This window comes from Macaca mulatta, chromosome 9, assembly GCF_049350105.2.
Source record: "Macaca mulatta isolate MMU2019108-1 chromosome 9, T2T-MMU8v2.0, whole genome shotgun sequence".
Lineage (NCBI taxonomy): Eukaryota > Metazoa > Chordata > Mammalia > Primates > Cercopithecidae > Macaca > Macaca mulatta.
Window position 1 is genome coordinate 24456440 of NC_133414.1, and position 26126 is coordinate 24482565.

A 26126-nucleotide genomic window follows, 5' to 3' on the forward strand; every position below is an offset into this window, starting at 1 on the left:
CTCAGAAGTGCAAAAGCTGTAAGTGTGGTTTTCCAGGCAGGTGCAAGAACTCAGGACACGGGGAGTGAGGCTGACAGCAGAAGCCTTCTTGGACCAATTTGGTTCCAAGAAGCAGAGGAGACAGGGCCATACGTCACATCACTGAGTCCCGGTTGCAGGAAGCACTCTCTCTAGCGGAGAACTAGAGAAAATTTGAATAATTCAAAACAGCTTGCCTAAAACTTGACTCTTACTCTCCCTTCTGCCTCCCTCAGCTCCTGCCTCCTTCACCTCCTGCCATCACCGCCATACCCTGTAACACACATAAACCACTAAGAAATCGCTCCCAGGAAGCCCGTCTCCTTCAGTGATAATAATTTTAAAAGAATGTTGCAGCATCAGAACAAAGCAGCTTTAAGAAAACCAAGGTGGGGCCGAACGCCGTGGCTCACACCTGTAATCCCAGCACTTTGGGAGGCAGAGGTGGGCGGATCATGAGGTCAGGAGATAGAGACCATCCTGGCTAACACGGTGAAACCCCGTCTCTACCAAAAATGCAAAAATTCACCAGCCATGGTGGCGCATGCCTGTAATCCCAACTATTTAAGAGACGGAGGCAGGAGAACCACTTGAACCCTGGAGGCAGAGGTTGCAGTGAGCTGAGATGGCACAATTGCACTCCAGCCTGGGTGACACAGTGAGACTCCATCTCAAAAAAAGGAAAAAAAAAAAAAAAAGAGAGAGAGAAAGAGAGAAATGAGAGGCGCCATAGAGGGAGATGAGAGCGGGCAGAGGCAGGGTGAGGGGCTCTGAAATGCTGGGGATCCCTGAGGTGGTGGGCGGTTGCCATTTTAGAAGTTGTGGTCAGGTGGGTCTCACTGAGACAGTGATCATTTCCAAGCCAAAACTTGCAGGAGGTGAGGGCCTTAGTCCCGGGCAAATCTTGGGCTGGGGAAGTCCTGGGCAAATCTGGGGTTGTTTTCTAGGCAGAGGAAACAACCAGTGCAAGTGCCATGAGGTGAATATATGCTTGGCATGTGCTAGGCACAGCAGGAAGGCTGGTGCAGCTAGAGCTGGCCTAGCAAAGTGGGAGGAGAGCAGACCGGAGACCAGAGAGCTAACGAAGGCCAGGTCATGTGAGTCCTGGAGAACATTGGAAGGATGTGGCCTTTACTCTGAATGGAACAGGATCCATGGCAGGTCCTGGGCAGAAGAATGACAGAATCGATCTTATTTTAAAAGGCTCACTCTTGCCTTCTTTCCAAAGAACCATGAAACGTATCTTGGATGAGAAAGGGATTCAACTATAACTTAATTGGACAAAGTTCTCAGAAGTCATCTAGTTTAGCCCTATTCCTCCAGGCTGGTGAAACTGCCTGCACAGGGCTTTGTCTGGCCTACTTTTAGATACACTCAACACTTTTAGTCATCTGTTCCAGTATTCAGTTACTTTTGCAGGCAGTCAGTTCTCCCTTAGGTATATAGATGGATTTGCCAATCCAAATACTTCCAGGGGCCAAGATGATAATGATGGGATGAAACAGCTGAGTGTAAACCAATCGAGATGATAAGGAACTGGATCTGTCCTGCCCAAAGGCAAGAACATCCACAAGCTTCAGGTTCCTACTTCTAATTTTATGTATGTATATTGTACATGTGCGTGTATGTGTGTGTGAAATGAGACAGCGCAAACAGCTGAGAACATATTCTGTCTGTATTCATTTTCAAAAATATGACCCATGCAGATACTACTTTTTGGTCCTTAAATTATCTTACAGATAAATCCCGGCACCAAACTGTTGCCTTTGAAGGAGCTCTGCTTACAAGAACCAAGTGACCTACGGGCTGTACTCTTAATCAACAGTAAATCTGATGTGTGAGTCTTTGCAGGGAAAGGGGAAGCAGGGAAGCACACACTGCTTGTTGTTGTTGTTTCTCCATCAACATGTGAATATGTGAAGATTCCCAGACTCTTTTCTCCTGTATCTAGCACCTCCATGAAAATAAACACCGGCTCATAAACTCATAGCCTGACATGGAATAACCATGAAATAGCCACCACTGCAAATCAATGTGCTCTCTGCTCTCTCTTTGACTCCATACTGCCAGTCAGTTTCAAGTGTGTTCTGAAGTCAAGGCCTCTTACCATGGAGTCATTGAAGAAAGTGTAAATAGCAGCAAACTGAGATGAATCCTGTTTACAGTTCTCCAGGACTATGTGCTGGAGTACAGTTACCACCCAACATTTTTCTTCTGAAATAAGAAGTAAATGGTAGAGATAAAAATTAAAGCTTCCATGGTCTTCTTTAAAATGATCATGGCCGGGCATGGTGGCTCATGCCTATAATCCCAGCGCTTTGGGAGGCGGAGGCAGGCAGATCACAAGTTCAGGAGATCAAGGCCAACATGGTGAAACCTTGTCTCTACTAAAAAATACAAAAATTAGTTGGGTGTGGTGGCACACAGCTGTAATCCCAGCTACTCGGGAGGCTGAGGCAGGAGAATCGCTTGAACCCAGGAGGTGGAGGTTGCAGTGAGCCGAGATTGCACTGCCACTGCTCTCTAGGCTGGCAGCAGAGTGAGACTCCGTCTCAAAAAAAAAAAAAAAAAGAGAGATCATGTATATCTATATATCCATATAGTATTTATGTGATACATTTTATACAAATAATTTCTGTTCTAGCTTACGAAAGGCTTTATAATAGTCTTTTTGCAGTGGCTCACGCCTATAATCCCAACACTTTGTGAGGTTGATACAGGCAGATCCTTTGAGCTCAGGAGTTTGAGACCAGCTTGGACAACACGATGAAACCCCAGCTATACAAAAAATACAAAAATTAGCCGGGTATGGTGGCACATGCCTGTAGTCCCAGCCACTTGGGGGACTGAGGTGGAAGGATCGCTTGAGCTCCGGCGGTCAAGGCTGCAGTGAGCCATAATCGCACCACTGCACTCCAGCCTGGGCGACAGAGTGAGATCCTGTCTCAAAGAACAAACAAAGAAAAAATAACTTATCCTTTATACTTCAAAAATAGTATGTCACTGTTAAAAGTCAGCTCCATGCTGGGCTTGGTGGCTCATGCCTGTAATCCCAACACTTTGGGAGGCCGAGGTGGGTGGATCATGAGGTCGGGAGATTGAGACCATCTTGGCTAACACGGTGAAACCCCATCTCTACTAAAAATACAAAAAATTAGCCGGGCGTGGTGGCGGGCGCCTGTAGTACCAGCTACTTGGGAGGCTGAGGCAGGAGAATGGCGTGAACCCGGGAGGCAGAGCTTGCAGTGAGCGAGATTGTGCCACTGCACTCCAGCCTGGGCGACAGAGTGAGACTCTGTCTCAAAAAAAAAAAAAAGAAGAAAGAAAGAAAAAAGTCAGCTCCAGTTATGACTTTTGGAAAAAAATCTGTTTTGTGGACTAAAACCATAATCTATTGACAAATAGATTATTGTAATCTATATATAATTTTAAATGTGTAAAATTTTAGTTCTCCACCTTCATCTATGGAAGATAAATCAGATGTTGGTTATGGACGAAGTATTTCTTCTTCATCTTCCTTAAGAAGATCAAGTAAAGAAAAGACCAAGTAAGAAAATGATGTTTTATCTATATGCAAATAACTTTCCCTTCAATTTGAGTGTGAAAAAATGTTTTAGATTTTAGATTTGGGCAACTTGGTTTTTATTCTTCTTATGGTAATACAGTTGCACAATTGCCTTTTACATTGCTATAGGAAAGATCTCTGGAATGGGAGCCAGGAAATCTGGTTTCACATTCGATTTCGCCCTGTGGACCTGCAGTGATTTGGGCCACATGACTTAGTGTCTGTGTGGGTTTCCTTTTCTTAGCTGTGGATGAAATAACGCCGGGTCCCTGGCTTCATGATGGGGAAAAGAATCAAATTATATAATGAAATAAAAATTGTATAATGAAGTAAAAATGCCTTGTAAGCTCTAAATGCAAATGCAATGTATTGTTATTTTCCATATGATTGAAATTGGTTGTGGTTTTTTTTCAAATGACAAGAAAAAATAGTTATCATTTTAGTGCTGGATTTGGATCTCCCATAGAAGACAAATCGGAGCCAGCTTCTGGACGAAATACTGTTGTCAGCAAAAGCGCCACCAAAGAAAAAGGATGGAGGTAAGAAAGTGTCCTGAGTTCCTCATTACCCAGCCAGACTGGTGGAAGGGAGGGGTGGCTCTTCAGTAGGAAGCTTTCTTCTAACATCACTGTGTTGAACCAGGCAAGACTCATGAGATGCAATTAAAAAGGAACTTGATTTTTGTCTCTTACCATCTCTTTAAAACTTACCTGAAGAGAATTGTCTTCTGGCTCTGGCCAAAAACTCGGGTCACTTGGATCACTTGTAGGAACAACAGAGTCCTACAGTTGCTTTAACTAAAACATGACAACAGGGACAGCAGTCTTTAGACAGCCCTTTGACAGCCTAACCCTGGGTAACCAACTTGGTGTGAGGGTTTCTGCCTCCCGCTGCTGCCTTTTGCAGGTGGGGAACCCCACACCCAGGTGTGTGGTCCTGCTCTCTCTCCTCCCGCCCCACTTTTGCTTCCACGGCCTTCCCCGCCTCCCTCACTGTCTCTGACCCTCCATGGGAAAAGGAACGAGGAGGAGGAGAGGCAAATAGGGCAACGCTCTTACTTGGTTGGGACAATTGTAATGTCCTTTTAAGGTCTGTGCATTGTTTTGTTTTTTTTTTTTCCTGAGGCGGAGTCTTCCTCTGTCGCCCAGGCTGGAGTGCAGTGGCACCATCTCCTATCTTGGCTCACTGCAACCTCTGCCTCCCGGGTTCAAGCAATTCTCCTGCCTCAGCCTCCTGAGTAGCTAGGATTACAAGTGTGAGCCACCATGCTTAGCTAATTTTTGTATTTTTACTAGAGACGGGGTTTCACCCTGTTGGCCAGGCTGGTCTCGAACTCCTGACCTCGTGATCTGTCTGCCTTGGCCTCCCAAAGTGCTGGGATTACAGGCATGAGTCACCCTGCTTGGCCCTACATGTTTACATATTTTTAAAACATACTTCTCCTGTGAGAACTTTCCTGGATTATTTGAAAAACTGTATTGAGTTATGGTAGACTTAAGCCTGTAAGGGCCATGGTGGCATTGGAGGCTGTGGAATGTGGATACCAGACCCCTGCTTTCCAAGGAGGCTGGGCCCCAGGTCTCCCAAGGCGTAGGCAGTGGTTTGCCCTCCTCCTTAGACTGCTTTATTTTCTGCTCTTTCTTCTCTGTTGTTACAGTCTCTGCTGCTCAATATTCTCATCAGTGCTTCTCATCTGCTCCTGTGGTTCCAGTCCCATAGCTTCTGCTTGCTCTCTCCTCCCCTTCCTTGTCCTTCTCTTCCTTCCCTTCCCTTCTCCTCCCTTCCCTCCAGCTTCCCTCTCCTTCCCTTCCCTCTGCTTCTTTGTATCCCCTCCCTCCCCTCTCCCTTCCCTTCCCTGTTCTTCTCTTCTCTTCCCTTCCCTTCCCTCCCGTCCCTCCCTTCTCTCTTCTTTCCCTTCCCTTCCCTTCTCTCTTCTTTCTCCCCTTCCTTCCCATTCCCTGACCTACCTTCTTCTCTCTCCTTCCCTTTCCTATCCTCTCCTTCCTTTCCCTCCCTGCTCTGTCCTTTCTCTCCCCTTTCCTTCGCTTTCCCTTCCCTTTCCTTCCCTTCCCTCCCCTCTTTCTCTTCCCTCTCCTCTCCTCGCTTTTCCTTCCCACCCCTTCCCTTCCCTCCCCTCCCCACTCCTTTCTTTCCCTCCCCTCTCCTTCCCCTCCCTCCCCTCTCCCTTCCCTTCCCTGTTCTTCTCTTCTCTTCCCTTCCCTTCTCTTCCCTCCCCTCTTTCCCTTCCCTTCCCCCTTCTCTCTCCCCTTACTTCCCATTCCCTGACCTACCCTCTTCTCTCTCCTTTCCTTTCTTCTCCTCTCCTTCCTTTCCCTCCCCACTCCTTCCCTTCCCTCCCCTCTCTTTCCTTCCCTCCCCTCTCTTTCCTTCCCTCCCCTCTCTTTCCTTCCCTCCCCTCTTTCCCTTCCCTCCCCTCTCTTTCCCTTCCCTCTCCTCTCCTTTCCTTTCCTCCCCTTCTCCTTCCCTTCCCTACCCCCTCCTTCTTTTCCCTCCCCCTCCTTCCCTTTCCTTCCCTTCCCTTCCCTGTTATTCCCTTCCCTCTTCTCTCCTTCCCTTTTCTCCTCTCTCCTTCCCTTCCCTCCTCTCTCCTTCCCTTTCCTTTCCTTTCCATTCCTTGTCCTTCCCTTTTCTTTGTTTTGCTCCGCCCTACCCTTTGGCCTCTCTGAGCTTCTCCCCATTGGACTAAAAGCTCCTCAAGAACAAGGACATGTTCTTATTTGAATAATTTCTTTTCATCCCCTGTATTTAGTGCAGTGCCTGACTGGCACTCATAGGCATTCACATTTATTCAAAAGAACAGAAATCCAAACTTTGGCAGGAAAAGGTTATTTCTGACAAGTTCCACACTTGTAAATGATGCATCTGGAGCAAATAGGTTACCTTCTCTTTATCTCTGTTTCCTCATCCATAAAACTGAAATAAAAATAGAACTGTTTTCATAGTGCTGTTGTAAGCCTCAAGTAAGTCACTACGTGTGAAATGCTTAGCGCAGTGCCTGGCACATGGTAAGCAGTCAACAAATGTCAGCTCCTGTTGCTATTATTATTGTTGTACTAAGCAGTTGCAAGGAGCCAAAACCCACTCCAACTGTACAAGGATATAAAGGAATTCAGTGCAGGGATGCAGAGGGTCCTCAATGGGACAGGTGACAACTGCAGGGCCCGCCCATCTCTCTTCCTCTCTCTCTTTCTCCCTCCACCTGCATGGTAACTTACTTGCACTTGCTTCCTTGCTTGCTTTTTTTTTAACGGCCTCACCTCTAACTGTAGCTTGCATGTGGCCTTGGTTTGCTAAGGGACCAAATCTGGCCCCAATTCCAAAACAGCCTTCCAGTTCAAAAGCCTGGCAGCAATCAAGTACAATCTCTCTCTGTCTCTTCGCGCATTTTCAGGAGACTCAATCTCATTTTCACAGGCCATCCGGAACGTTGGCTGCCTCTGAGACAAGTGTTCCCCTTTAGTCCACCCAGCTATGGCCCTGGGAAAGACTCAACCTTCTGCTGCCTTGCTAGGGACGGGCCACTTGACTGATGAGCAGCCACAGGACCCTGTTGTACATATAGTGCTTCAATCAAAGTGCACCTTTCCCTCTGGTCCTCACCCAGACGGGTGAGCACATCAGCTTTCATCTTTAGTTCTTCTGCTCTTCTTGGCTTTTTAAAATTGTCTTATTTTTCTTACAGCTCAATCTGGTTCTTAATCCTAAACCTTTTGGGCAATCCTTCTGGGTGGGAACTCACTTTGTGTACTTGCGAATATCAAGCTGCTAATCTTCACACAGCTATAGTTTGCTTTATTGTGATATTTGACACTGACATTTTCCGTAACACTGTGAAGCACTCACATCTTGATCTCATTAGATCCATGTCACTTTGTTCTATGGATAAATCCCTTCATTTTTGGCCCTTGGTGTTATCTTTTCATCCTTTGCAATACTGTAAATATCAGTGTTCTCCAAAAGTAGTACTCCTATTCCTACTCTCCATAGTTTTAGCTCCCATTCCAAAGCTGAGACCCTTCTCTTGAGTCCAGACCTGTGTGTCCAGTTGCCTGGTGGAGTCCTCTGCCTTGTCACTCTGAAGGCACCTTAAGTTCAATATGTTCCAACCTGAACTCATTGTTCATCGCAGCTCCCAAGCTCCCTCTCCCTCTCTTCCCTATGCTTGCTCCTGTTAACCATATTCCCATACAATCACCCATGCCTAGGAATCATCTTGAAGTCCTTCTCATTTATCCCCAATATGGAATGACCAAGACAGTCCTATCCACTCTATGTCTTAACTCTCCTACATCTATTTCGTCCCTTCATTTTCACTTTTACTTCCCCGGTTCAGGCCTTTTTGTTGTATGTCAATCACAACAACCTCCTTATTGTACTGTAAATCCTCCCACTTTCACATAGCCCTACATAAACCCATCCTCCATGCATGCGCCCCCAGAGGTGCGAGCCCCCACCTTTTTTTTGAGACAGAGTCTCACTCTGTCACCAGGGTGAAGTGCAGTGGTGTGATCCCGGCTCACTGCAACTTCTGCCTCCTGGGTTCACGCAATTCTCATGCCTCAGCCTCCTGAGTAGCTGGGATTACAGGTGCATGCCATCCATCATGCCCAGCTCTTTATTTTTTTTAATTTTTATTAGAGACCATGTTGGCCATGCTGGTCTCAAACTCCTGGCCTCGTGTGATCCGCCCACCTTGGCCTCCCAAAATGCTGGCATTACAGGCGTGAACCACCATGGCCAGCCACTACACACCTTTTTAAATGAAAGTCAGATCATATGACTCTGCCTAAAACAAAGTTCCCTCTCATCGTATAGCTGAAGCCCAAACTCCAAGCATGGCCTACCCTGGAATAGCCTTTCTTGTTTTGTGGCAAGTTCCTCAAATTTGTGGATTCGTTTCCATTCTTTATTTTCTTTACAGCTTTGTTTTTGTGAAGCCTTCTCTGATCACACCAGGGTAAATATTTACTTTGTGCCCATTTTTTGTGAATTTGGGTTTTTAATTATTTATTTAGCTATAGTTTTTTCTCACTTTATCGAGGCTTAATTGACAAAAGAATTATTATGTACATTTAAACATGATGTTTTGATATCTGTGCACACTGTGAAATGTTTACCACGATTAAGTTAATCAACACTTCCATCACCTCACAGAGTTCCCTTTTGTTTTTTGTAGTTTTGTGGTAAGAACATGGAAGATCTACTCTCTTAGTAAATTTCACGTATACAATACAGTATTATTAGATATAATATAATGTCTCCATGCTGTACACTAGATCTCCAGAACGCAGCCATTAGTCATCCCGTGAAACTGAAACTCCTTTGTGAATGGATTCTATCTCATCCATAGCCTGCACTGATTTGTGTTGATTAATTCTCTTTCTTACTAAACAATGAGCCGTTTGAGATCCGGGACCATGCCTTTTTTTTTTTAATCTTTATATCCATAGAGCCTAGAATAGTATCAGGCTCATCAGGGGCAGTAAAAAATTATTTATCAATTAAATATTAAAAATTACTTTAATTATTGAATGCTGCTTGTTGAAAGGAACAGATGTTTGACTCCTTTACCATATGCCCAGGGAGAACAAATATAAACAAATGAGAATAATTATTCCTTCTTTGTACTGTCTTCACTCTCCCTCTTTCTCCGCATTCTGGCAGCTCACTCCCCACTTCAAGATAAACCCTGATACACTCCTAGGATTTAAGAGGATTGTTGGCATGAAGGTTAACTCAGACTTTGGATTCAGACACAACTGCCTTGGTCTTCTGAACTGTAAATGAAAATGATGATCCCTGCCTCAAAGAGCTGCTGTAAGAGGCGATATGGTGTCAGGAAAGTGCCTGACCATTGCCTAGCGCACTTAGGAGTTCAATGTGTGTCCCTTCTCTCTTCCCTTCTTAGCCTTTGGTCCACTGAGGGGTAGATTAGCCATAGCCCTGTTGTCCTGTTGTCTATCTTTTGGTCAACCCTTCTTGTCTTGTGACTATTAAAACGTTGGACTCCTAGAAAGAGAATAAAATATTTTAACTGCATTCATCTGGTAAGCCATTGAAAATATTTTATGTTAAAAAGAGTGAGACAATAGCAAAGACATGGGATCAGCCTAAATGCCCATCAATGATAGACTGGATAAATAAAATGTGGTACATATACACTATGGAATATTGTGCAAACACAAAAAAGAATGAAATCATGTTCTTTACAGGGACATGGATGGAGCTGGAGGCCATTATCCTTAGCAAACTGATGCAGGAACAGAAAACCAAATACTGTGTGTTCTCACTTATAAGTGGGAGCTAACTGACGAGAGCACATGGACCCATAGAGGGGAACAACAACACACACTGGGGCCTACTGGAGGGTGGAGGGTGGGAGGAGGGAGAGGATTAGGAAAAATAATGAATGGCTACTAGGCCCAATACCTGAGGGGTGAGGTAATCTGTACAAAAAAAAAAAAAAAACCCATGACACAAATTTGCCTATGTAACAAACCTGCACATATACCCCTGAACTTAAAATAAAAGTTAAAAAAAAATTTAACAGAAGGTCATAAAGGAAAAAGATAAATACAAAGACTGACAGATACTGACAAAGAATAATGAGACATCGAGAACCATGGAGTGGCTACATTTTTGAAAGGCAGAGGATAGAAGAGATGGGAAAGAAGTAAGATCAATTACATGTGAAGTGTTCAGAAAGTATGGATTTCTTTTTCCTGATGAATATCATTACCATGCAACATGTAAACTCAAATCTCTGCCTCCTGGGTGACCAGGCACCATATTACTTTTGGTTTCAAGGCTTTAGTTATACTCCCCTTCATGGCAAAACACTCATAGGAGATGTGATTAATTCGTTTCCTGGTTATCCACTCTCCTCCTTCCTTAGTCTTCACTGAAACCAACATATCTAACATTTCTTCTAAAGCTTTTCCTTATAGAGGACACTTGAATGTAAATATTTAAAAATAGCATCCACTAGACCTGTTTGTGAAATGTATAAGTTCTATCTACACTATTCTTTTGTATTCAGACCAGTTTTCATGAACGTTTACTTGATTGAACATGAGTTTATTACACATATTTAAAAGTTATTTTTCTGTCTCCTTTTTCATATCTTCTTTCCACGCTGTTCATATCTACAGCCTTTTAGATATTTACAGCAAATGCTTTAACACTTCTGTTACTCAGACAACCTTGATCTACAGGATAATGATTTCCTAAAACATTTTTGTTTTTAAAATAATTTCCCACTACCCTCTTTTTACTCATAATCGTTGTTGCTTGCTTCTTCCCCCAACTCTTGACTACTAAAGTCTTTCAGAAACAGATATTATATCTTAGTCACATGTAAACACCTTCTCACCTTTTTTTCTACAATTCATTCATTCAACAAATACTTATTGAGCACCTTCTATGTGCCTGGAATTGTTCCAGTGCTGGAGATACAGCAGTAAACAAAAACTTTTGCCTTCATAGAACTTACATCCTAGTGAGAAGACAGACAATAAAGAAATACACACACTCACACAATCAGACACTACCCAGAACAAATCCTATCTCTACTTTGAACGATGCCTTGTTCCCATCCTTTTGGAATAGATTGGGTGGAATAGGACACCCGATCTGAATACATTTCTTTCAACATTGAACTCCTGGAGACTCTCATATCTTTATCACTCATGTGGAATTTATTGAATGCTGCCTAGTATTGTGATTATTTTCCACATAACAAAATCTTCTTGCTTAAATTGAAACCCCAAGTGGGCTGGGTTCATGACCTGTATTTCTCCCACCAGCCTTGTCCTATAATTATGTATTTAAATAGTCAATGGTATCAAAAAGGAGCAAGGGATTAAACTTTGAAAATGTCAATACATGATTTAGAGTCAGCCAAATATTCTATATGTTTACCTGCTCCCCTTTTCATCCACCTATGAATGTAGAAAAATAACCTTAGAGCTTTGGATCCCACAGTAAATCCCTGTTTCCTGAGGTAGTTTTGCTAAAGTTTCTGCTGGAGAGGTAAAAGTTCTGCTGTCTTTAACCAAAAACGGATGCTCTGAGAGTTAATTTTACTGGAGTTAATTTTATAATTTCCAAGTGTTTATTTCCATATGCCTGAAATGTATTTAAGTACTGAAGCCCTTCTTAATATAACCTGGCAGCCTTCGGTGAAAGAAGTTCAAAAGAAATGCTTCTATTTATAGCAATAAGAAACTACAGTTCAGGAGTTCCAGGAAATTCTTTTTAATCATTCATAAGATTGCCTTTCCCGAAGGTGTATCCGATATTTTCTCCTTCATGCCAAATGATTCCTTGTTCTTACATCAGGCAGCACGCTCTCTGAGAAACACTCCTGCCTCTGTTTTGTAGGTAACTCTGAATAGTCACTCTATTCAGTGACTGAGTATTGGACTGACTATCGGAACTGAGCTCTCCAATCTTACAATGCCACCTTGCAATTTTAGAAAACAGGTGAACCTATCTGTGCTTCCAGCACTTCCAATTGACCTTCCTAGTATTGGTTTCCAATTTACTAAAATCTTAACTATGTATGTGATGATGTCCAATTTATTATTATTATTTTTTTTTTACAAATAAGGGGGTTAAGATGATCTCTCTAGGAAATAGTAACTTTTGCTTAGAGATTTTATCAGAATGTATGGTGGGTGCATTCAATGATATATGATTAACCTCTCTACTTGGCTGCAGCAAATACAATATTTAATTAGAAAGTATAAAACTTTTAGTACTTGTTATAACTAATACAGAGCTTTGTAATTCTCAAATAGCAGTTGACAGGAGTTTTTTTCTCTTCTTTTCTTCAAAATAAAAAGAAAATTCATCTGGACCTCAGTCAATTCTTCCCTCCCACCTTGTGCTTCAAGTAATACTTAAAGATAAATAATCTTTATTTTACTGCTAGTGTAACAGATGCTCAATACGTGTGAGTATATAACAAGTGATTGACCAGGCATGGTGGCTCATGCCTGTAATCCCAACACTTTGGGAGGCCGAGATGGGCGGATCACTTGAGGTCAGGAGTTCGAGATCAGCCTGGCCAACATGCTAAAACCCTGTCTCTACTAAAAATACTAAAATTAGCTGGTTGGGGTGGCGAATGCTGGTAATCCCAGCTACCTGGGAGGCTGAAGCAGGAGAATCTCTTGAGGCTGGGAGACAGAGTTTGCAGTGAACCAAGATTGCACTACTGCATTTCAGCCTGAGCAACAGAGAGAGACAAAACAAAACAAAACAAAACAAAACAGGTGCTTCACCTGCTTGGTCTGGCCTAGCCCCATTTTCCTGATTTCTTGACCCTCTGACACAGTTGTTGTTTTAAGTTCCTTGTTCTCAAGAAGCAACAAAATAAAAGCTGCAATCAAAGCTACTGTTTAATCTTAATATTGTCCAATCCTTTTATAATGAACAAGGTGTATAAGAAAATCTGCCCTCAGAAAACACGCCAATGTCACGAAGAACAGTGTGGTAGATATTTAGATAAGGCAACAATTCTTTTTAATAATAAACAGAAGCATTTATTTACATATCACTGGTTAATTGACAAAATTCTGCGGGAAAAATAGAAATGAACTAGCAGCAGCGTTGACCGCGAGTCGGGAATTAGAAACAGCATTGTCCTCGTTGGAACTCCACCTACTCAAAGTCCCACCCAGGCCGGTTCTGGAGACTTCTCTCATCACGCAAAAGAGCTAAAGTCCTTGGGCAGGGAAGCAGGTCTGTGGTCCCGGCTGGGGTCCCAACCCACACTGGAGTCACCAAACTGTGGGGAGTCTTGGAAACTTATGCTCTCATTTCATTCCTTTTTAGACCCTCTGCCCAAGGTCATGTTTGGCCATAGATGGTGCCTCTTGATCTGTCTCTGTGACTGTGCGTCAGCCAAGAGCCTGTGTACTTTAAAACCAAAAAGGCATTTTTATGTCATCATTTATTAGACTTGCATCTTGGTAATTATTAAGGAAAAACAGCTAAAACCAAAAACTGGAAAAGGGTAGGCTGCGTCCTGGCACAGCTGTGAAGTGAGGAGGCTGTGACTCCCCTGATCCCTGCATCTTCCCCTTCTAGATTTCCCTGAGTTCCTTGCAAAGCTGCTCTAGTGAGTGGCCGTGGACATCCTCCCCACGGCCTCCCAGAGGGCTGTCCAGCCTCACTGCCGGTTCTCCCAATGTGGGCTCTCAGCTAGCAGTGGAAAGTAGAGAAAGTAAGCCTTGCCGAGGACCAAATGATAGATAAGCTGTTATTTACCAGCCCAGAAGTATTTTAACAAAACGATGATTGCCTCCTTTGATACTGAAAATGTTCCAGTTTGTGTCAAGCTGTTTAGGGGTGTTTGGTGCAGAGTAAAAAGTGGGGTGCAGGTCATCAGGTCACACCAGCATCCCCTAGGGTGAGATGCAGAAAGTGAGTAAAGACAGACATTCCATCTATAGTGTTAGAATATAATTTGTATAAAAGTAAAATCATAACTCTCATGTAAATATAAAGTGAATACACAGCAAGGTTTATTTTAAAATTGATTTCTGTATACAATTCTATGAACTTTAACGAAAGTGGAGATTTATATAACCATCATCACAACCAGGATACAAAACAGTTCTACCACCCCAGATAATCCTAACCCCTGGTATTCTCTGTTTGTTCTCTGTTACTGTAGTTTTTCTGTTTTGCTTTGTTTTGTTTTTTTAGAGACAGGTTCTCACTTTGTAGAGTTCAGGCTGGAGTGCAGTGGCATGATCTTGGCTCACTGCAACCTCCACTCACTGCAGCTTCAACTTCCTGGACTCAAGTGATCCTCCCACCTCAGCCTCCCGAGTAGCTGGGACTACAGGTGTGCACCACCACACCCAGCTAATTTTTGTAAGGTTTCGCCATGTTGCCCAGGCTGGTCTGGAGCTCCTGAGTTCAAGCAGTTCGTCTGCCTCTGCCTCTCAAAGTGCTGGGATGACATGCGCAAGCCATCACCGCACAGCCACGCCTGTTCGTCTTTTTGAGAATGCCACATGAATAGGATCGTACAGTGTGTAATCTTTGAGACTGGCCTTTCCACACAGTGTAATGCCTTTGAGATTCTTCTGAATTGTTTTGTGTATCAGTAGTTTATTTCAGAGTATTATTTCATTGTATGGGTATACCACGGTATACGTCCATGCACCTGTTAAAGGACAATTGAGTTGTTTCCAGTTTTTGTTGATTATGAATAGTGCTGTTATAAACATTCATGTGTGTGTGAATGTAAGGGTTTTGTTGTTGTTGTTGTTGTTTTGGTGGAGTCTCACTCTGTTGCGCAGGCTGGAGTGCAGTGGTGCAATCTTCTTGGCTCACTGCAACCTCCACCTCCTGGGTTCAGGCAATTCTCCTGCTTCAGCCTCCCGAATAGCTGGGATTATGGGCATGTGCCACCACACACAGCCAGTTTTAATTTCTCTAGGGTAAATACCTGGGAGTGGGATTTCTGGGTCATATAGTAACTGTATGTTCTACTTTATAAGTACTAGCAGACTTTTCCAGAGTAGCAAGAGCATTTTGCATTCTCACTGGCAATGTATGAGAACGCCAGGTGCTCCACATCCTTGCTGGCACTTGGGATTGTTAGTATTTATTTATCCATTCTAATATGTAAATAGGGGTATCTCATCATGATCTTAATTTGCATTTCCCTAATAGCTAATGATGTTAACTTTTTTTTTCATGTGCTTATTTGCCATCTTTATATCCTCTTTGGTGAACTATCTGTTCGAGTATTTTGTCCATTTTTTAAATTTGGGATTTTGTTTTTGCTTTTTCTCAACTGTTATTTTAGGTTCAGGGGGTACAGGTGCAGGTCTGCTACGTGGGTAAATTGTGTGTTGCTGAGATTTGGCATATGAATCATCCTGTCACCCAGGTAGTGAGCCCAATTCCAATAGGTATGTTTTCAACCCTTCCCCACCTCTCAGCCTCCCCTACCTAGTAGCCCCCAGTGCCCTGGTGTCTGTTGTTCTCATCTTTATGTCCATGTATACACAATGTTTAGCTCCCACTTATAACTGAGAACATGTGGTATTTGGTTTTCTGTTCCTGCATTAATTCACTTAGGATAATGACCTCCAGCTGTATCTATGCTGCTGAAAAGGACATGATTTTATTCTTTTTTATGGCTGCATTTTATTCTATGGTGTATACATACCACATTGATGGACATCTAGGTTGATGCCATGTATTTGCTATTGTGAATAGTGCTGCAATGAACATAGGAGTACATGTGTCTTTTTGGTACAATGATTTATTTTCCTTTGGGTGTACACCCAGTAATGGGATGGCTGGGTCAAATGGTAGTTCTAAGTTCTTTGAAATCTCCAAACTTGTTTCCACAGTGGCTGAACTAATTTACAATCCCACCAACAGTGAATGAATGCTCCCTTTTCTCCACAACCTTGCCAACATCTGTTATTTTTTATTTTTTTAGCATTAGCCATTCTAACTGGTGTAAGACGGTATTCTCATTATGGTTTTGATTTGCATTTCTGTAATGATTAATGAATTTGCACGTTTTTTCATATATTTGTTGGCCGCATGTATGTCTTCTTTTAAGAATTGTCTGTTCATGTCCTTTGCCCATTTTTAATGGGGTCATTCATTTTGTGCTTGTTGAATTGTTTAAGTTCTGTATATATTCTGGATATTAGACCTTTGTTGGATGCATAGTTTGTGAATACTTTTCCCCATTCTGTAGGTTGCCTGTTTACTCTGTTGATAGTTTCTTTTGCTGTGCCGAAGCTGTTTGTTTTTTTACTGTTCAGTCTTGAGCATTCTTTGTCTTATATATGAATCTTCTGTTGACCATGTGGCTTGCAAATATTTTCTCCCACTCTGTAACTTGTCTTTTTATTTCCTTAGCAGTATCTTTCTCAGAGCAAAAGTTTTTAATTTTGATGAAGTCAAATTTGTCAAAATTTTCTTTTATAGATTGTGCTTTTCGTGTCACGTCTAAAAACTCCCTGCTTCTTGAAGAATGCCTTGAAAAAATACGTATATTTATATTTATATCTATAGAGTGTTTACATATATATATAGGCTAACCCTAGATCAAGAAGATTTCCTCCTTTGTTTTCTTCAAAATATTGGATGCTTTTAGGTTTTCTATTTAGGGCTAGCATTAATTTTGAGTTAATTTTTACATTAAATGTGAGGCTTATGTTGAAATTTACTTTGCATATGAATATATAATTGTTCCAGGAAGATTTGGTGAAAAGCAACATTTGTCTCTCTTGAATTATCTTTGTACCTTTGTCAAGAATCATTTGATGACTTCCTGCAAATCAAGTTGACACAGACTAGTTTTTCTTTTCTCCTCCCTACTAAATAGAACTATTAACCCTGGAAATAATGCAAGAGGCAAACAAAGGAGAACTCCAAAGGAAGCAGGAAGAAGGTGAACTGGCTGGGGACCCTCTGACTAGGGGAAAAACACAGCAGCAGGGCATCTTATATTCCCTCATCTAACAGAAGGTCCCCCAGCCTAGCAACAGAAAGCAACTAGTAGTCATTTGACAACACTAGGCAAACTCATTGTCAATGACAAGGGGGTTGATTGGAACCCCACTAATGCTAGGAGTCTAGAGTAAGCAAACATCTCTTCTGACAGCCAGAGACCCCTTCCCTTTTCCCCCTGTCCACTCCTAGACCTACCAAGACCTATCAAGGCAGCTGGGAAGTAGTAGCAAGAGGGACCCAGACACAGCAAGTGTACCTGAGGGCCTGAGACTTGCTTCTCCCACCCAGAGATACTGGAGTGGCCAGAAGGGACCTGCTCAGCCCAGGATGTGGCCAGCCTGGGAAGCTGCTTTGTCCCAATAAGCGTGAGACTCCCTCTCCCACTAAGAAACATTGGGCAGGTGGGTGGAACCTGCAAGAAAGACCTAAGCACAATAAGTACCCTGGCACAGGCCACTCCTTTGTCCCCATGGCGTTGAGGCTACCTTCCCTCACCAAGAGACATGGAGTGGGGGATGATAGTAGGGAGACATCTTGCCACAAAGGTCCTCTCTATCTTACACAGGCTGGGGGAAACCAGACACAACAAGCCCCTGCCTAGGGAAGCCTCTGGGTCCTTGTAGGCCTGAAATACCTATCCTTCACAAAGAGTCCCAGAATGGGGAAACCCCTTGTGTTCCTTCAGATACACCAAGAAGGACCAGTGGGAGTCCCAGCAGCCTAGTTAAACCAAGCAGAAAAACACATACACTCACTGAAAGTGTCTGAAAATTAAAGTGTCATTGGAATCACTGCCTACAAAAGTAGTCCAGGACGTCCATGCAGAACTCCAGGGAGACTGCTTGCTAAAATAAATAAATAGACCCAGAGTTTCCCAATATAATGGACAACATATCCAGATTATGACCAAAAAAAGATCTATCATATCAGGAACCAAGAAAATCACAATACCAATGAAATGACAATCAGTTAATGCCAGCATGAAGGTAAATCAGATGTTGGAATTATCTGACCTGGATTTTAAAGCAGTCATCATGAATGTGCTTCAACAATCCATTACAAATTTTCTTGAAATAACTGAAAAAAATAGAAAATTTCAGCAACAAAAATAGCAGTTATAAAAAAGGAACCAAATAGAAATTATAGAACTGAAAAATGTAATAACAAATAAAAAATCTCACTGGAAGGACACAATAATAAAGTGGAGATGACAGATGATAGATTCAGCTAACTTGAGGACAGAGCAGTAGAATTCACTCAACCTGTATAACCAAGAGAAAAAATAACTGGCAAAAAAAAAATGAACAACACCTCAGGGACTTATGGGACAATAATAAAAGATCCAACATTCATATCATTGCAGTTCCAGAAGGAGAGGAGAGAGGGTAGGACTTAAAGAGTATTCAAATAGGTAACGATTGAAAACTCCCCACATTTGGTGAAAGATATAAATTTTTGATTAAAGAAGAGAAGATTCCAAATAGGATAAATCCAAAGAAGTCAACACTAAGTTTATTATAATTAAACTTCTGAAATCAAAAGACAAAAATCTCTTGAAAGCAGCCAAAGAAAAACTATGCATTTCTTGTAGGAAAACACCAATTCAAGTGACAGTGGCTTTCTTATTTGAAACTATAGAAGCCAGGTGGAAGTGGCATATTTTTCAAGTGCTGAAAGAAAAGAACTGTCAACCACAAGTATCTGGTGAAACTATTCTTCAGCAATGAAGAAGGCAAATAAAGCCCTCCTCAGGTAAATGAAAACTAAACAACTTACAGTTAGCAGGCCTATCCTAACAGATTGGCTAAAGAATGTTTTTCAAACAGAAAGGAAATGATGAAAGAATCCAGAATGATCAGGAAGAAAGAGGAAATATATATATATATATATATATATATATATATATATATATATATAAAATATATATATTATATATATATACACACACACACATATATACACACACATATATATATATATCTCCATGCAGTAGACGATCCATTTCCTCATGAGTTTTATAAGTCACATTTGATGATTGAAACAAAATGTATAACATCTGATACCCAAGACAATGATATTTTAAAGTAAAGGAAGTAAAGACACCTGAAAGGAAGTGAGGCTTCTATACTTTACTTGAAGCAGTAAAATGTGGATACCAGTACACTGTGATAAGCTATATTTGTATATTGTAATATCTACTGTAACCACTAAAAAACCTATACAAAAAGCTACGCTCAAAAAACCATAAATAAGTCAAGATGGAATCCTAAAAACAATGTTCAAGTAACACACAAGAAGGCAAGAAAAGAAGAGCAGAGGAATAAAAACCAATCAAAAGACAGATTGGCAGAGTGGATAAGAAGTTATGATCCAGCTATATGCTGTTTAAAGAAACTCACTTCAAATTCATTTGACGTAGGTAGGTTGAAAGTAAAAGGATGGACAGGAGTGGGTTTTAAAATATCTTATGAATTAGACTACAGAGCAAAGAAAATTACTAGAGATAAAGAGGGACATTATATTAATGATCAAATGAATTAATCTATGAGGAAGACATAATGATCTAATGTGTGTGAACCAAACAACAAAGCCTCAAAATAAATGAAACAAAAAAAAAAACCTGATAGCACTAAAAGGAGAATTTGACAAGTTCACAATTATATTTGGGACTTCAACACTGCCCCCGACCCCCAGCAACTGGTAGAACTTCTAAGTGGAAAATTTGCAAGGATATAGAAGATTTGAGCAACAGCAGCAACCAACAAGATCTCATTGACATATGTAGAACACTCCAACAATAACAGCAGAATACATATTTCATTAAAAGTGCATGTGAAAATTCACAAATATCCTGAGCCATACAAAAAACCTCATGAAATTTTAAAAACTTGAAATTATACATAATATGTGCAATAATCATGATAGAATCAGACTAGAAATTAATAACAAATACAACAAGAAAATCTCTAAACACGAAAATTGAATGATGCACTTCTCAATAATCCATGGGACACAAAAGGACATCTAAAAAAATTAAGAACATAGGACTGAAAGAAAATTAAAGCATATCAAAATTTGTGGGGCCCACTTAAAGGACTGTTGAGAGGAAAATCTATTGTACTAAATGCTTACGTTAGAAACAAAAAGAGGTCTCAATCAATAATCTCAGCTTCTACCTCAAGAAACTAGAAAAAGGAGAGAAAAACACTCCCAACACAAACAGAAAGAAGGAAATAATGAAAGTCAGAAATCAATGACATTTAAAAGAGAAACAATAGAGAAAATCAATGAAATAAAAATCTGGTTCTTTAGAAAGTTAAATAACGTGGGTAAACCTCTGCAAAGATGACAATTAAAGAGAGGGGACACAAATTGCCAAAGCCAGGAATGAAAGAAGGAATTATTACTACAACCCCTCAACACACAATAAAGGATTATAAAGAAATGCTACAAGCAACTTAGTTCAGCAACTTAGATATAATGGATGGACCAATTATTTATCAAAAATTACAAACTACCCAAACTCACCAAAGATGAAATAGATAACAGCCCTGCAACTATTAAATAAATTTAATTCATTAAAATTTTTTCAAAAAAGAAATCTCTTGATCCAGATAGTTTCATTGGCAAATTTCACCAAACATTTAAAGAATTAACATCAATTCTACACATTTTTTTCAGAAATAGGAAAATAGAGGACACTTCTCAGCTCACGAGAATCTAATGCCAATCTATTTGCACTAGGTTACTCTAATGCCAATACCAGACAAGGACATTACAAGAAAATTACAGATCAATATTCCTCATGAACGTAGATCCCTAAATCCTGTATGAAATATTAGCAAATCAAATTCAGCAGTAGATACAAAGAATAATTTATCTGAGCAACTTGAGGGCTTTATCCTAGGAATGCAAGCCTGTGTCATGCTTGTCAATCAATGTAATCCATCATATTAGCAGTATAAAGAAGAAAAACCAACTTATATTAACTGACACAGAAAAAGCATTTGGCAAAATTAAACATCTACTTATGATGTTGATATGATAAAAATAAAAATATAACTGTTGAAAATAGGAATAAAAGGGAATTGCCTCAACTTGATAAAAGGCATCTACAAACTCATTTACGGATCACATCATACTTAATGGTAAAAGACTGCAAAGATCATGAACAAGACAAAATATCATCTGTTTTTACCCCCCCCCCCCGCCCGGTTCAACATTGTATTGGAATTCCTAGACATTGCAATAAGGCAATGTTTAAAAGTTATACAGATTGGAAAGTGTGGGAGAAAAAAAAAAAACCTGTCTGTATTTGCAGACAACATGATTGTCTAAATAGAAAATCCTTAAGAAATCCACTTAAAAAAAAAACTCTTGGAACTAATAGATGAGTTCAGTAATATATCAGGATATCAGGTCAATACAGTCAACATACAAAAATCAATCATGTTTCTATATGCTAGCAATGAACAATTGAAAACAAAACATTTTGTAAATATTTTAAATAGCTTTCAGAAATGAAATATGAAATAAAAATGAAAGTGAAACAAAACATGTCTAAGACTTGTATATTGAAACTACAAAAATACTCACAAAACCAATCAAAGAATCACTAAGTGAAGAGACATACCATGCTCAAATATTGGAAAATGCGAAATAGCAAAAATGTCGATTTTTCCCCAGTTGCTCTAAAGATTTGATGCAATTCCATCAAAATTCTAGCAGGATTTTTTGTAGATATAGACAAGCTGATTCTAAAACTTTTATGGAAAGGTAAATAAACTATGATAGCCAAAATAATTTTGAAAAAGGATCATAAAGTTGAAATAATCACTACCTGCTGTTAAGACTTACTATAAAGCTACAATAACCAAGATCATGTGGTATTGGTGAAGGGACAGACAGATCAATGAACAGAATACAGCCTAGAAAAAGGTGACAAAAGTAAGGCCAAGGAAGTTTTTAACTGAAATGTTTGTGAGGTAATAACATGCTGTTACAAGAAGTAATATAGAGCAATTCCAGGTACCCTAATTATACAATTGTGAAAACTATAGAACAATATCATAATTAGGATATTGACATTGATACAATCCAATCATTTTATTCAAGTTTATTTTTCTTCTACATGTGTGTATTTAGTTTTATACAATTTTATCACATGTGTAGGTTTATGCATTTACTAGCACAGTTAAGATAATGAATAGTTTCATCACCACGTGGACCCTCAAGTCGCATTGCCCCAGTAGCATTTGTTAAAAAGGCCATCCTTCTTCCATTGAATTGCTTTTGCACCTTTGTCAAAAATCAGTTGAGCATATTGTTTTGATTTCTATTTCTGGGTCTTCAGTTCTGTTACATGCATCCATATGTCTATCCCTCTACTAGTATCACTCTGTCTGAATTACTGTAGCTATATAGTAAGCCTTACTATCAAGTACAGTGATTCTTCCCACTTTATTTTTGTCAAGATTGATGTAGCTATCCTAAAACCTGTGCCTTTTCATATAAATTCTAGAATAAGATTGTCTATTATATGTCTAGAAAAAACCGCTGGGATATTGATAGGAATTGCATTAAAACCAGAGATCATTTTGGGGGAGAACTGACATCTTTAATAGTTACATCTTCAAATCCATGAACACAGTATGTCTCATCATTTATCTAAGTCTTCTTTGATTGCTTTCCTTAGCATTTTTAATATTCAGCACACAGATCATGTAGGAATTCAACATGTTTTGCAAAGTTTATCTGTAAGTATTTTATTTGGAGCAATTGTAAATGCTTCAGTTTTTTGGTTTTAATTTTGATTTGCACATGTTCCTTGTTACTTACTATATGAAACACAATTGGTTTTTGTGTGTTGATCTTATATTCTGACCCTTTGATGAACTCATTTATAGTAATTTTTTTTTTTTTTGGAGAATTCCTTGGGAGTTTCCACATAGACAGTCATGTCATCTGCTTTGTATTTAGTTTTCAATAGTTTTATTTTGATGTATCTGAGAGTAGACTTCTTTGGGTTTACTTTATTGGCATTCACTGAAATTCCTGACTGTGTAGATTTGTTTTCAACCAAATTGAGGGAGCCATCTCGGCCTTTCCTTCTTAATTCAATGTGTTTTTTCTATACTGTACCCTTTCTCTTCTCTGTCTGGGACTTGATGACACCAATCTTAGACCTTTTTAACTGTGCCACAGGTCCCTGAGTGTCTGTCAATTATTTTTTTCAATCTTTTGTTTTCTATACAGGTATGGTGGCTCAAACATGTAATCCCAGCATTTTGGGAGGCCAAGGCAGGAGTTTCAATTGAGCCCAGAAGTTAGAGACAAGCCTGGGCAACATAGTGAGACCCTGTCTTTAAAAAATAAAAATAAAAAACAAAATTAGCTGAGCATGGTGGCACACACCTGTACTTCCAGCTACTCAGGAGGCTGAGGTGGGAGTATCACTTGAGCACTGTAAGTTTGAGGCTGTAGTGAGAAGTGGTGGCAGTCAGTGCACCCCCAGCCTGGGCAACAGGTGAAACCCTGTCTCAAACAACAACAACAACAATAATTTTGTTCTCTGTGTTGTTCAGATTGGATGATTTTTATTGTTCTATCTTCAAGTTCATTGGCTAGTTCCTCCTTTATCTTCATTATGTTATTAAACCCATTTAGGGAGTTACGTTCATTTAAACTTTTGATTACATATTTCTCAGTTCCAAAATTATATTTTTATGTCTTCTATTTATTTTTAAGATTTTTAAACTTCTATTCATTTCAAGAGTATTTGACCTTACTTCTTGAAGCATTTTTAAAGTCTGTGTAATCAACATCTGTGTCATCTAGGCAGTGGTGTCTATTGATTGTCTTTTCCTGAGTTGAGATTTTCTTGGTTCTTCATATAATGAGTAATTTTAGATTATAATAAGTTATAAGTCCTATGGGTCTTATTTATGGGTTGCATTTACACGCCAAGAATATTCCTTTTGGGTGTATTTTAGCAGTCAATTGACTAAGTTGAGTTCAGGCTTCCAATTCCAACCAGGCTCTTGTGGATTGTCATTCCCATGTCAGTTCAATTTTCAAAGTCTTTGCAGTGCTATTTGGATTGGTTCTGCATGTATGCCAACCAGTATCCACTTTGGGACTTGGATGGCAGTCTATCCCATAGTTCAGTTTTCAGAGTCTATGTATGTGCTGTTGAGGGCCAAGCCATGTATGCACAACTCAGGATAAGCCTAGGAATTTATAAATAATTTTATGGGGTTACTTTTCTGAGCTCCTTCTTTTCCATAATCTTCCTTGCCTTTTCTGATTCTTTGGGGGCTTCCCTTTAGGTCCTCCAGCCAGAAAACTTTATTTATCTTGATCTACTGCACTCTTGCCATGACTGCACCCATAATTACAGCCACATAGCAGAAGGTCTGAGAGATTATAAGCAATTTTAGGCTCTTACAGGATCCCAGTGCCACCAGTGCCACTGCTGTCACAGGATTCCTTATGGGCTTAGAATGCACAAAAATGAAGAAAAATTAGAAAGAACAAAAATTAAAACTGGGGCTTCCTTTATTCTCTCTTTTTCTGTCTCTCTTTTTCTTCTTTCTTTTTCAATCTTCTTGAGCCTTCTCTGTCTGTGCTGATGTTCACTTCCAGTTACTGGGCTAAGTTTAGTTCAGCATGGGGAATTGTGGAATTCAATAGAAGGATAAACTGTAACCTTTGAGAGTATCTTTTCCATTGGACAGAAATTATTTGCATCTCTACATGTAAAAAATATACATGTTAACTAGTAATTCTCTAAGGCCAGAACTTTTAATTAAAATTTCATTTTTATTAAGTGCTAAACTAAGTACATTTCTCTAGATAAACCTTGGATGAGTCTTTGTTCTTGTACATCATGGAGATTACATGCCATTCTTATTTTGTGGGGTTTTTTTTTTTTTTTGCTTTATTTCCTTGTTTTGAATAATTTTTCTTGAAAATAGCAATCCATATTATTCCTGCAGAGGGTCTTAACTGAAGTAAAAGATGATATAGTTGGCTTAGATTCTCTGAAGAGGCAACCTAATTGTTTCCAATTCAATAACTATGTATTACATACCTACTACTATGTGCCAGACACCTTGCTAGGCAATTGTGCAGAAGACCAATATATGATTTTCATAATATATATCAATCACACAATGTTCCCTTGAAAGTTCGTTTGTTCTGCATAATAGAGACTCTGTGAAATTCTCCAACTGTCATTGAAAATGAAAATTTGAAAACTTTATGTGTGTATAAAATACAGTCATTCCTCAGTATCGATGGGGAATTGGTTTCATGAAGCCCTATAGATACCAAAATCCATGCATACTCTAGACCCACAGTCAGCTCTGTGGAACCCACGTATATGAAAAGTCAGCTCTCTGCATCTGTGGGTTTTACTTAGCACAAATACTGTATTTTCAGTCACATTTGGTTGTGGAATGCAGAACCCAGGGATAAGAAGGGCCAACAGTATTTACTGAAAAAAATCCACATATGAGTGATCCATACAGTTCAATCTCGTGTTGCTCAAGGGTTCACTGTACCTTATTTCTGTGATGCTCTTCTCAGAAATGCAAGAGCATTTGTTTGTTTGTTTAGCAGAAGATGTGATCTTGATTGCCCTTGTTTACTTTCAAAGGAAAGGCAGAGGAAAAAAAGAAGAGGAAAAAGTGAAAGAGGAGGAAGAGGTTATGGTGGTACCAAAATTTGTGGGTGAAGGAAGCTCCGACAAAGAATGGTGTCCTCCCTCCGACCCTGATTTCTCTATGTACGTGTATGAGGTTACCAAATCAATACTGCCCATAACCAATATTAAGGAGCAGATTGAGGTTCTTGCAAAGTAAGTTGTCTATGTATATATGTGTTTTTAATTTCGAAAAAAATTTAGTGACATATACGTTTTAGCCATGTTTTAGACAAATATACCATGAATTAAATTGAAGCTTACAGCACTCTGACTCTGACACAGAAACACAATGAATTTGAAAAGTCCTCAATT

The 26126-nt window shown here is 40.0% G+C and overlaps 1 protein-coding gene across 1 annotated transcript in view; it reads left to right on the plus strand.

Annotated features, from left to right (window-relative positions):
- The window catches only part of ARMC3 (armadillo repeat containing 3), a 115734-nt gene that overhangs the window by 81995 nt on the left and 7613 nt on the right, over positions 1-26126 (plus strand). Inside the window, exons 14-17 of the mRNA XM_001097654.5 lie at positions 1758-1855; positions 3467-3565; positions 4006-4122; positions 25767-25967. Coding sequence (XP_001097654.2) covers positions 1758-1855; positions 3467-3565; positions 4006-4122; positions 25767-25967 — 515 coding nt within the window. The remainder of the gene's footprint in view (positions 1-1757; positions 1856-3466; positions 3566-4005; positions 4123-25766; positions 25968-26126) is intronic.